Genomic DNA, 12,252 nt, shown 5'->3' on the forward strand with positions numbered 1-12,252 from the left:
GAATTTTGACACAGGTTGCATTAAATCTGTAGATCATTTCGGGGAGTATTGCCATCATAACACTAATAATTCTTCCAATCCATGAATACAGAATGTCTTTCCACTTACTTGAGTCTTCTTTAATTTCTTTCAGCAATGTTTTGTAGTTTTCAGTGTACAAGTCTTTTGCCTCTTTGGTTAAATTTATTCCTAGATATTTCATTCTTTTGGGTGCTATTATAAGTAAAATTGCTTTCTTAATTTTCTTTTTGAATTGTTCATTGGTGATGGATAGAAATACAACTGATTTTTGAGTGCTGATCTTGTATCCTGCAACTTTCCTAAATTCATTTATTAGCTCAAATAGTTTTCTTGTGGATTCTTTGGGACTTTCTACATGTAAGATATCATCAGCAGATAGAGATAGTTCTACTTCTTTCTTTTAAATTTGGATGCCTTTTATTTCTTTTTCTTGTTTAATTGCTCTGGCTAGATCTACTGTGACCATGTTGAATAGCAGTAGTGAAAGAAAGCACCCTTGTCTTATTTCTGATCTTAGGGGGATATCTTTCAGTCTTTCATCATTGACTATGATGTTAGCTGTGGGCTTTCCAAAAATTCTCTTTATCATATTAAGGAAGTTCCCTTATATTCCTAGTTTTCTGTCTTTTTTTAAAAAATTATGACAGGGTGTTGGATTTTGTCAAATACCTTTTCTGCATTAATGGAGATGATCGTGTGGCCATGTTTTTCCTTTATTGTATAATGTGGTATATTGCACTGAATGATTTTCTTATGTCTAACCGCCCCTTTACATTCCAGGGATAAATCAAACTTGGTCATGCTACATAATCCACTTAATATGCTATTGGATTCACTTTGCAAGTATTTCATGGAAAATTGTTGCCTCTTCATCCATAAAGAATATTGGTTTTTAGTTTTCTTTTCTTGTGGTGTCTTTGTTTGGCTTTGGTATCATGGTAATTCTGGCCTCACAGAATGAGTTAGAGAGTGTTCTCTCCTCCTCTATTTTTTAAGAGTTTGAGAAGGATTGATGTTCATTCTTCTTTAAGTATTTGGTAGAATTCACCAGTGAAGCCATCTGGTCCTGGGCTTTTCTTTGTTGGGAGGGTTTTGATTACTGATTTAATCTCTTTATTTGTTATAGGTCTGTTCAGATTTTTTATTTCCTCTAGATTCAATTTTGGTAGTTTGTGTTTCTAGGAACTCGTACATTTCATCTAGATTAACTAATTTGTTGGTGTACAATTGTTCACAATGTTCTCTTATAATCCTTGTTATTTCTATTTGGTGTGGTAATGTCCTTTTTTGTGGACTAACATTTGATCTATCCTAGAGAAGGTTCTACATCCACTTGAGAAGAATGTGTATTGTCCAAGATTCCCTTTAGCTCTCTGGGAATATGTTAGACAATTGATTTAGTAGAAGATTTTTGTAATAAGTACAATCTCTAGGTTTCCTTAGTGTGAACTTTTAAAGACGTTTTAAATAATAATTCTGACTATTTAAATTAAAAATCAACTGTATGTAGAACCACTTACTTAACTTACGGATGTTATCTATGCAGTTGATCCTTGAACAACATGGGTTTGAACTGTGCAGGTCCACATATACATGGATTTTTTTCAATAAATATGTACTATAGTACTACACAATCTGCAGTTGGTTAAATCTGCAAATAATGAACCATGGATATGGAGGGATCACTGTAAAGTTATATGTAGATTTTTCAACTGGGGGGGGGTTGGTGCCCCAACCCTCACATTGTTCAAATGTCAGCAATATTAGCTAATATCTATTCAGTTCCTCCTATAATCCAGTCGCTGTTCATATATTATCTCATTGTACACACACACATACACACACAACCTTTGAGGCAAGTATTATTACAATCTACATTTGATAGAAGAAGAAACTGAAGCTCATGGTTAGCAAAGTCATATGGTTAGTAAATGGCAATACCAACATTTGAATGAGGCAATATTATTGAGAACTCTCATTTAAGACCTACATACATTAACCTACCTCAGCTTGAGTTTGCCTTTCTGAAGGCAATGACCATCTAGGCCTCAGACTAATGGTTGCAAGTTTAATTAATGTCAGTTATAATAGCCATTCTAACTTCAAAAACATCCAAATGTATATCTTGGGATTTCAAGTGTGTTGTATGTCATAAAAGGGAAAGGACAGGGTAAAATAGGAGGCCGTAATTCTCCAGCAGATATCTTGAGCTGGAGATACGTAGACATACATAGCTCACAGCTAACTTTTGGACCTAAAGCTAACATTTATCAACTTTGTCACTATTAGTATTGGCCTGAGGGGAGATCCCTCAGCCTTATTGCCTAGTTATTTTACTACGAAGAGAAGAATTCCTGGTTAATCAGAAAAAAAAAAAAAATGTTGGTCTTTTCTTTGACAGGAGCCATGTATGAAAAATTAAACTCCCAGAGAGTCAGGCACACAGATCTGTCTGTCCAGGCCCTTCCATTATTTGCTTCACATACCCTTAGATACAGAATATCACATCTGTCCTCGCCCATGGGGATCATGTTGGTGTACTCCAAACCATGGCTCCAAAATGGATAATCAAAAGAAATTCTAATGGGGGACAATGGGGCAACAAGGTGTAAAATATTACTTGTAAGTAACACGTAGTAGTAGGGTTACCGTCCAGTTCACTGGTAGGTGCCATGAGGCAGACAGCTTTCTTTCTATCCTTCAGGGCTGCAGATTTGCTCACCTTCCAACAGTAAAAGTTCATGTTCACTTCAGCCCTATAGTTCTTGCAAATGGTGGAAAATCCTGTCAAAGCCTGTCAGTGGGATGCTTTTCAGCAGGTTTACAGCTACTCTGGAAGACTCAAACCCAGGGTGGCAAGGCTTGGCAAGAGAGCACTTATGTCAGCTGGGTACCCTATACAGGGCACAGCCTCTCAGCCATACACGTGGCCCTGGTCATCAGTCCCGCCTTTTGATGCTATTATGAGTCCTGATACTTTTCTGATTTTTCATTAGGTGTGTAATTCAGAGAATCTGAGACACAAACAGCTAGTCCAGATGTCATCCTAAATCAGAAGACTACCAGATTCTATTAATAGTGATATTTCACATCAAAGATTTGACTGAGATCATTGATGTACACCTGACATTCCAAGTTGTAGTAAGTGTTTATACTGGCAGCTTTCCTTGTTTCTAGATTGATATTCAGGATTCTCAGTAAAATATTAATCAGTTTTGGAAATAGGTCCTGAAATAGTTTAATAAGCCTGCAGTTCTCATTTTCATTTCACTCTACCCCCAGCACTGCTTGCTAACCTGAGGTATACAATAATATGAGGAAAACTGGAGTGAAATTATGTCATTTTTAAAAAAGAATTATTCCTCAAATAAGTGTCTCTACTCAATTCCTAACCTTAATTAAACATACTGTATGTCAATTCTAAAAAATTCATCATCATTATAAAAAAGGAAAATGTTTGACATCACTTTAGCACAAAATTCATCCATCTACCCCAGCACTGATGCATGTTTCACACACTGAAGAAGTATGCAGTCACTTCTTTTCATGACGACAAATCACAGGAGTCGAAAGAGATAAAAATGTACATTTCATTTTTCTTTCCTTATTCAAAGTATTTAGCACTTCCATTTTTCAAAATGCTCATGAATTCAGTTTTAGATTCTGAGTGTATTATTAAATTCTACTATTTCAATTAGAAATAGTCAAAGCAGCTCCTTCAATTTGCTCAAAAGCAATGCTGGGTAAGTTAGACTTCATTAAAATTAAATTTTTCTGCTCTGCAAAAGGAATGAAAAGACAAACCACAGACAGGGAGAAACTACTTTCAAAAGATACATTGGATAAAGGACTGTTATCCAAATATACAAAGAACACTTAAAATTCAACAATAAGAAAACAAACAACCCAATTTTGGGCCAAAATCCTTAACAGATATTTCACAAAAGAAGATATACAAATTGCAAATAACCATGTGAAAAGATGCTCCACATCATATGTCATCAGGGAGATGAACATTAAAACACAACAAGATATCACTACACTTCTATTAAAATGGCCAAAATCCAGAACATTGAAAACACCAAATGCTGATGAGGATGTGGAGCAACAGGAACTCTCATTCACTGCTGGTAGGAATGCAAAATGGTACGGCCACTTTGGAAGACAGTGTGGTATCTTGTTACAAAACTAAACACACTTGTGCCATATAACCCAACAATCATGCTCTTTGGTATTTATCCAAGGTAGCTGAAAACTTATGTGCACACAAAAACCTGCACACTAATATTTATAGCAGCTTTATTCATAATTGCCAAAAGTTGGAAGCAGTCAAGATGTCCTTCAGTAGGTGAAGGGATAAACTGAGGTACATGAAGACAATGGAATATTATTCAGCACTGAAAGGAAACGAGCTGTCAAGCCACGGAAAGACAAACTCAAATGCATATTACTAAACCAATCTAAAAGTTCTGCATTCTGTATGACTCCAACTATATGACATTCTAGAAAAGGCAAAACTATGGAGATGGTAAAAAGATCAGTGGTTGTCAGAGATGGGGGGAGACAGGTGGAGCACAGAGGACTTTAAGGGCAATGAAACTGCTCTAGTATAGTATGATACTATAATGATGGAAGTGTGTCATTATGCCTCTGCTCACACCCAGAGAATGTAGGACATCAAGAGTGAACCCTAATGTAAACTATGGACTTTGGGTGATAATGATGTGCCAGTGTAAGTTCAGTTGTGACAAATGTACCACTCTGGTGGGACGTGTTGATGACAAAAGAGTCTTATGCATGTTTCAGGGTAGGGAGCATATGGTAAATCTCTGTATCTTCCTCTCAAATTTACTGTGAACTTAAAATTACTCTTAAAAATTCTTTTTTAAAAAAAGTGCTATATTGTCATCTTTAACTCAATTACTTATTACAAGAAAATAGTTCAATTGGTCACAATGCTATATACAAGAAGTTTCTGTTTGTTAAAAAGAAAACATCTTTAAAATTATGTTTTGGTTTTGCCTTTTTAAAGTAAGCCCAATACGCAAAATAATCAAGTAGAACACACTGCAACTTGGCAAGTTTTTAAATCCTCAAACTTACTGGCCTAAGGAAAGAAGTATAAACGTCCATGATTCAGAAGTGTAGGGAGAAACTGAGGCAGTCAGAATCTGCTCCTCCTGATCTAACAGAGAAAAGATACTATCCCAGGAGGAGCAAACTCCTGGGCTCCTTTGGGGAGATAGCCGCTTCTAAGTTACATGGGACAATATGACTAGAAAAAAAGAAGCTCAAGACACCAGAGCTTGGCTTGAATCTTTCAAGATGAAGAAAGAATCATGGGTGGACTGAAGACCTGTCCAAGCAAGTCTTGGCCAAAATCATTAGGGCAAAAGTGTTCCCAGCTTTGGAAATTTTGTCAAGTCTATGGATGTAGAGCTGTGTTCTAGAGAAGACTCTGCTTGACAACAATACACAGCACTCATGGTCATTTTAATCTTGGTTATCAAATTGCTATTTCAACATTGCTAGTATGCTTGTGTTTAGTGATAGAGTCTTTTTCAAACACCATTAACCTTTGTCAGATATATGCAAAAATAATGAGAGTTTTAAAAATATTGTTTAAATAAACAGTAGGTCAACACCATGGAAGTTTCTGGAAGTACTACATGTATTCAGCCAGATACAGTCATGCTCCAGTCAAGGTAGAGAGTCTCAGCCTTCAGTGCTCTCAAGAAGCTTCCACATGGGCTGTAGATTTGACTGCTCTCTTCTTAAAAGGAGTCCTAGGGATGACCCTGGTGGTGGAAAGGAGTTAGCATGACACCCATGACACCACGACACCAGACAACACCTTTCATTTGCAGAGCATTCTAAACTTTACCATGAGCTTTTGCTTACATTATTGATTGATCCTGTAACCATCTATCCAGTGGAGTAGGTTATTATTGTTCTCATTTGTAAGAGTTTAAAAACTCAAGGTTCATTAGGTTAAGCAACTTGCCTGAAGTACTAGATATCAGAGCTAAAATTTTCTTGAAGTATCTGTCTAAATTATCTATCTTGGACAATATTCAAGCACGGCTAGGAAGTGGAATAACGGGGAAGTTGTTAAGTCATGGAAATTTTTCTAATAAAGGTCTACTCACTTGTAGCAACCAACTTTGGCAAGTACATCAATGAAACGTGTTACTAGTTGGGGGGAAAAACAAACTCTGTGTGTATGTGTGTGTGTGTGTGTAGTTTTTCTCAGAGTGTAGACCTTAATCACCTTAATCACATTCACATAAGAATCTGTTGAAAATGTGGGTTCCTGGGCTTCATCCCAGTTGCTCTGAAATCTGGGAATCTCTAGGGATGAATCTACAACTTTAGGATCTACAACTGTCAGGTGATTCTCAGCTACACACTGGATAATGTTAGACTTTGTTATCTATTGTTTGGCAAAAAGCAAGCCAAGACCCTCAGGTGACCTTTAAACTTGACAGTGGATGCCTTTCCGCGGCTGTTGTTTTCCCTGCGAGGTGGGGCGGGGTGAGAGAGGGGGAGGCAGGAATGGGCGGGGCGGGAAGAGCCCAGCCGGGCCCGGCGGGGTGGCGGGTGAAGGGTTAATGGCTCCGCGCGCAGGCGCTGCCCTCTGAACTGGAACGGAAAACAACTTCCGGTTGGAGTCTCCGCCGGGCGCCGGCGACCGGAGGCGTGAGAGACCGGCGCAGAATCCCGGAACTGTGAGTAAGAAACTTTGTGAGCGAGTTGATGTGTCCGAATCCGTCGGGCACGGTGACACAGAACTTGTGTGTGTGTGTGTGTGCGCGAGAGGGCTCTGCTGCCCCTGTGGGCGCCGCGGGGAGAGAAGCCGAGGAACTGCAGAGAGAACTAGTTCTCGGCGTGGGGAGGGACTTTGTGTGAGAGAAGCGACCTGGGTCGGCGTGCGGGAGCGGCCCGGGGAGGGGCTTTCCGGGCCCGCGACGTCAGCGCAGCAACGACGTCCCCCGCTGCGACGGCCCCCGGGGCGGGATCCTGCCTGACTGCGCGTCAGCCGCTGTCGGTGACGTGACTTCTTGGCCGGCCAGCCCGGGGAGGCAGGGCTTGCCGTGTCAGGGCGAGCTGTGGACCCCGCCGGGAGTGTCCCAGCTTCCCTTCCGGACAGAGGCTGCCTTCCAGAAGCTAGTACTACCGTTGTTACTCTTTCGAAAACTTCCTAGGATCTTTCTGTTGTTTTTCTCAAGGTTCTTGCACAATTCCGCTCTCAGCTTTCCTGTGGGGTGTCATCATAGCCTTGTCAATGAGAAGTTGGGTAACTTCCCCGAGGGTCATGGAGAGAATGGGTGGCTGAGGCGGAAGTAACGGAAGCAAACTCTGCCCCCAGTGGGAACCGGGCGTTCGGTGGTGGAATCCCCATTGCGGTGTAAACTGATGAGCGATGAGTTAAGGGTGTAACAAGCTGTGTTTGTCACGAAGTGAAGAAAGAAGCGGGAAGATACTCAAACCAAAGTCTTTGTGTCTCTTGTTGGTATACTGCAACAAGCAAAAAAGTAAAGCAGCCTTGCTACCTAGAGTGTCATTTATCTCACAGGTTCTTTTGACAGGTTATGTCATAAGGGAGAAATGGTAGTAAAGGAAGTGAAGTAAATGCAAGTGAAAGAAGATAAAATGATCTGCCTTCCTATCAAGATTGGAATACATATGTCAAACGAGAGGTTGCGGAGAAGCAAGCTCTGTATTCTGCTGAAAAATTATTTTGTCCCTCTCATAGGGGAGGGGAGGAAAATCCTAAAGTGATACAGTCGTGTATAAAGCAGAAAATGAAACTTGTTCTCAGCCCTCTCCCCAACCACAGGTACTCCAGCGCCTTCCAGGTTGCTCTTGTGTGTACATAAACGTGTTATTTTGCTTTCTTATGAAAATGAGACTTTACATGCATACAATTCTATTACCTGCTTTTTCAGATTAAAAAAAAAAATGATGAAAATCTTACCATATGTAGCCCAGCTTTATCTTAATGTCAGCATGGTATTCCTTTGCCTGGATGTACCATAATGTAGTTAACCATCACATATATATTCACATATTTCGCCCTTTTTCTTCAAAATTAGTTGTCTGTATTTCATTAGGATACAGATATATTAATCCTTTGTGAATTATATGGCAAATGTTTTCAAGAATTATCAGTCTTTCTTTTAAAATACCCAGGTTTTGTATTGCTTAAGAAGGTAGTCCCCACTCAAAAATTATTAAAGTATTTTCCTATATTGTCTATTAGTTCTTTTTATAGTTTTGTATGCTTTACTTATTAAAATATATGAAAATTATTTTTGTACATTGTATAAGATAGGGACTTAGCCATTTTTCCTGAGATCATTTGTTGAAATCAGTTTCTTGACAACTAACTAGAAATACTACCTAATATAGTAAATTTCCATATGTACATGGGTCTTTTTTTTAATTCTTCTGTTGCTTTGTTCTCTTTGTTTCTTTACAAATAACAGTCTTTTTGATTGAACACTTTTTAGTCATTTACAAAGCAAGTCCCTCTTTTCTTTGCCTTTTTCAAAATGCCCTTGATTATTGCATTCTCTCTCAAGTAAAATTTAAAGTAAACTGTTTATGTTTCATTAGCATAATCCTTTTGCGGTTTTAGTTATTCACTAATATTTTGTGCCTGGTATGTAGATGATTTATGTATCTGGCCAACTTTATAAACTTACTAATTTTAATAAATTGTTTCTCTTGAATTTTCTAGAAAAAATGATCATCTAAATATAATCTTACCTATTTCTTTATACTTCTTTGTTTCTTTGATTTAATAATTTCAAGCTTCTCCAGAACAGTGATATATAATAATAGTGATTCTGGCCATCTCTTTCTTATTTCCTAGTCTTAGATGTTTTTACTGTGTCATCATTGAATATGAATTTTATAATTAATTTCAAGTAAATTTTATTTATCAAGGAAGTGACCAATATTTCTAGCTTACTGAGATTTTTGCAGAGAATGGATTTTGGATTGTGTCTAAAGTTTTTGTTTTGTTGTTTTTTTTTCATTTGTTTGATTGTCTAGCATGTTGAGAGCAATTTTAAATAATAGATGTTGAATGTTCATTTGGTCTGTATATTTTTTGTTGTTAAAATAATGTCTTTTCATTACTACTTAACTAAATTTTTATCAGGAATGGAGGTTGAGTTTTGTCATATGGCAGTTTGGCATCTGTCATGTCCTATCATGTGCTTCTCTTCTTTGACCTAATGGCAAATTATTTTAGTAGATTTCCAGTTTTTGAACCAGCCTTACCCTTGGTCGTTGTGTCATATTTAAGCAGATAGTTTCCTCTTTGGTAACATTTTTATTTAAAATCAATAGTTGAGTTTCATCTGTAGTCATCTTTTTTCTGTGTTTTCTTTGCCGGAGTTTGTTACCAAGGTTATACTGGTTTCCTGAAAAAACTGAGAAGAGTTCCTTCTTTCTCTGCTTTGAGGTAGTTTAATTAGCTTAAGGGCTATCTGTTCTTTGAACATCTGAAAGAATTCATGAAATCGTCTAAAAGTACGATGGACCCTTGAACAACAGTTGGGTGTTAGGGGTGCTGAGCCTCCAAGCAGTGAAATTCTACTTGTAATTTATGGTCAGCCCTCGATACCTGAGGTTCTGCATCCTCAGATTTAACCAACTGCAAATAGTGTAGTACTAAAGTATGTATTTAGTGGGAAAAAAAAATTTTGCCTGTAAGTGTATCCATGCAGTTAAGACCCATGTTGTTCAAGGGTCAACTGTATGTTGTTTTTAAAAGGTAGAGAACTTTAAAAAGCAAACAAATAAAAACTCCTTAGAGTTTTCCTTATAAATGAAAGGGTGTGAAACACCAATAATATCAAGAACAAAGAACTGCTGTACTGATGCTGGTCATTTTTATCCCGTGCCCTTTTTTTTTTTTTTTCTCACGTTCAGGGAAAATGCTGTAGGTAGGCTGAGGCTGATAATGAAGTGTTTTACTGTTTTTTTTTTCTCTCCTCTACTCCAGTTTATAAAAGAGGGTATTGCTTCTACATGGGCAAGCTCTTCTATGCCCTGAAAGAAACCAAGAGTGAAACTCAGCTGAGAAAGCATCAGTTTCACTTTGTTGTCATCAGCTTCCCAATTTTGCCGGGAAATTTCTTGCTTTAGAGGTATAGTCAAGCTGACATTCTACTCTAGACAAATCCTATAGGGGTATTTCAGAATGAGTGGGTAAGAAAATATGCAAGCTCAGCAGCATGTTTTTACTTAACATGAAGTGAAAATCATTAGTAGGCTGGCTTCTAAGAAATGCAAACCATCTAACCACCGTTTTACTCAACTCTTTACTGTTAATGTGTGTACAGTAGTGTATTATGTAATCTTTGGTAGAGTTATTAACTTTTATAAGTGGCTATTTGAAATACTTTTTGATTACTTTCAAGACTATGACTTTAGATAATGCAATTTAACAATGTACATCTGTGAACTGTGGAGGATTCTTCAAGAACCTCATAAATGTTGTATCAACGCTTGGATATTTGAATATTTTAGTTTAGAACAATTTAATAATCTAGAACAAATAATTATTGACATAATTTGGGGATGTGCCCTGTAACAAAGACATTGCATGTTTTTTAAAAACATAGCTGTTATCCATAAGGAAATGGTAAATAAAAATAGATAGCCTATTAACGTAAAACTTCACTACTCAAACTGTAGTTGGCCCTTCAACAGCACAGGGGTTAGGGATGCTTACCCTCTGCACAGTTGAAAATCTGCATATAATTTACAGTCAGCCTACTGTATCCAAGATTCCTCTGCATCTGTGGTTTCACCATTTCTGCAGGTCCACATCCAGGGATTCAGCCAACCACAAATCATACAGTACCATAATATTTACTCTTGAAAAAAAATCCCACGGATAGATGGACCTGTACAGTTCAAACCTGTGTTGTTCAAGAGCCAAGAGCCAACTGTATTCTCGTGCTTTAGCTGATATAGCTGTTCCTACTGTTTATCCTTTTGTTTTATAACTCCTTTCTAAGCATGTGTATTACTGGTCAATTTCAACTCATTTGTGTTTAATTATGTCAAGCCAAGTTTTAGGTTCTATTTTCTGTAGGATTTATGTTGTGACTGCCATTCCTCCCATGCTGTCTTCTATGCTTGCTGCTGTGGTTTGCAGTCGTGGATGGAGGGAAAGAGGAGGCTGTTATCTAGAATAGGTAACAAAATCTCTTTATAGTCCAGGACCAAGATTCTGAGTTATCTTCAAAAAAGGATAACAGAGAATATGAAATGAACTGCTGTGCTGGTGGGTAGCTAATTAATGTACAGAGTCTTTTGAACTATGTGCAGTGTTTGACAACTGTTCCCAAAAGTTGAAGAGACTTAGAACAGGCAGTGGTACCAGTTCCTTTGCAACTGAAAACAAGCCTTTGGGACCTGTGTAATGCATATGTCATAGTTTTTCAATCCATAGTGTATAAAAACATTTTTTTAATTGTGGTAAAACACACATAATGTGAAATTTACCACCTTAGCCATTTTTAATTACATAGTTCAGTAGTGTTGAATGTATTCACATTGTTGTACAAGCAAGAAAAAATTTCCTAAGAGATTTACTTTTTTTAAGAAAAATGTTTGGAAAGTAAATAATAATTCTTTGTCTCACGGAGGAAATACCCTGGATAGCAACCTGAGCTTTCTTCCTTTTATCTTCAGAGATATACTCTCATGATGGTAATTATTATTACTAAATTATGAGAGTAAACAATTTGAGCACCTGTAATCTGTAATACCTTTCACTTACCACCAGTACTTTTTCTTTGCAAAAAAGAAGGATCTGTTGAAAATAGGTTGTTAGCAGTGAAAACAATGTCTGTCTTTCACGTCATTGCAGTAAGGAATTATTGGAAATTAAGTGCACTGAGAAAAATAACATGAGTTCCATTTTGATGGTTACTTAGTAAGTTGAAATTGTAATAATCTTTGAGATATTTGCAGTAGAATGAGATATAGAGAATTGTTCTCTTGAGCAGCAGAATAAACATAATCAGGTAATTTTGCTGTGGAGAATAATTTTCTATAAGGACAGAAATCAGGGACACGGGTCCCTTCAAGATAATATATTATTTTCAAGATAATATATTATTTTAAATTGCTTGAAGAAAATCAGCTGATCTTATGGGATATTTAAATGGTTTTACTTTTACAGCCATTTATTATGTGATTTTT

The 12,252-nt window shown here is 37.3% G+C and overlaps 1 protein-coding gene across 5 annotated transcripts in view; it reads left to right on the forward strand.

The window, feature by feature from the left end:
* TANK (TRAF family member associated NFKB activator) overlaps positions 1 to 12,252 on the forward strand; it is a 79,800-nt gene that overhangs the window by 5,192 nt on the left and 62,356 nt on the right. Inside the window, exon 1 of one of the 5 annotated variants that reach the window (XM_010971370.3) lies at positions 6,598 to 6,749. The exons of 2 other annotated variants lie outside the window; for them this stretch is intronic. Coding sequence is in view for 2 of the 3 variants with exons in the window: in XM_045507583.2 (XP_045363539.1) it covers positions 7,827 to 7,861 (35 nt within the window). In the remaining variant the exon portion in view is untranslated. Of the gene's footprint in view, positions 1 to 6,597; positions 6,750 to 7,625; positions 7,862 to 12,252 lie in introns of those variants that run through there. 2 more of the 5 variants (XM_045507583.2, XM_045507584.2) reach the window with 2 other exon arrangements.

The sequence above is a fragment of the Camelus bactrianus genome, chromosome 5 (assembly GCF_048773025.1).
Source record: "Camelus bactrianus isolate YW-2024 breed Bactrian camel chromosome 5, ASM4877302v1, whole genome shotgun sequence".
In the NCBI taxonomy this organism is placed as follows: Eukaryota; Metazoa; Chordata; class Mammalia; order Artiodactyla; family Camelidae; genus Camelus; species Camelus bactrianus.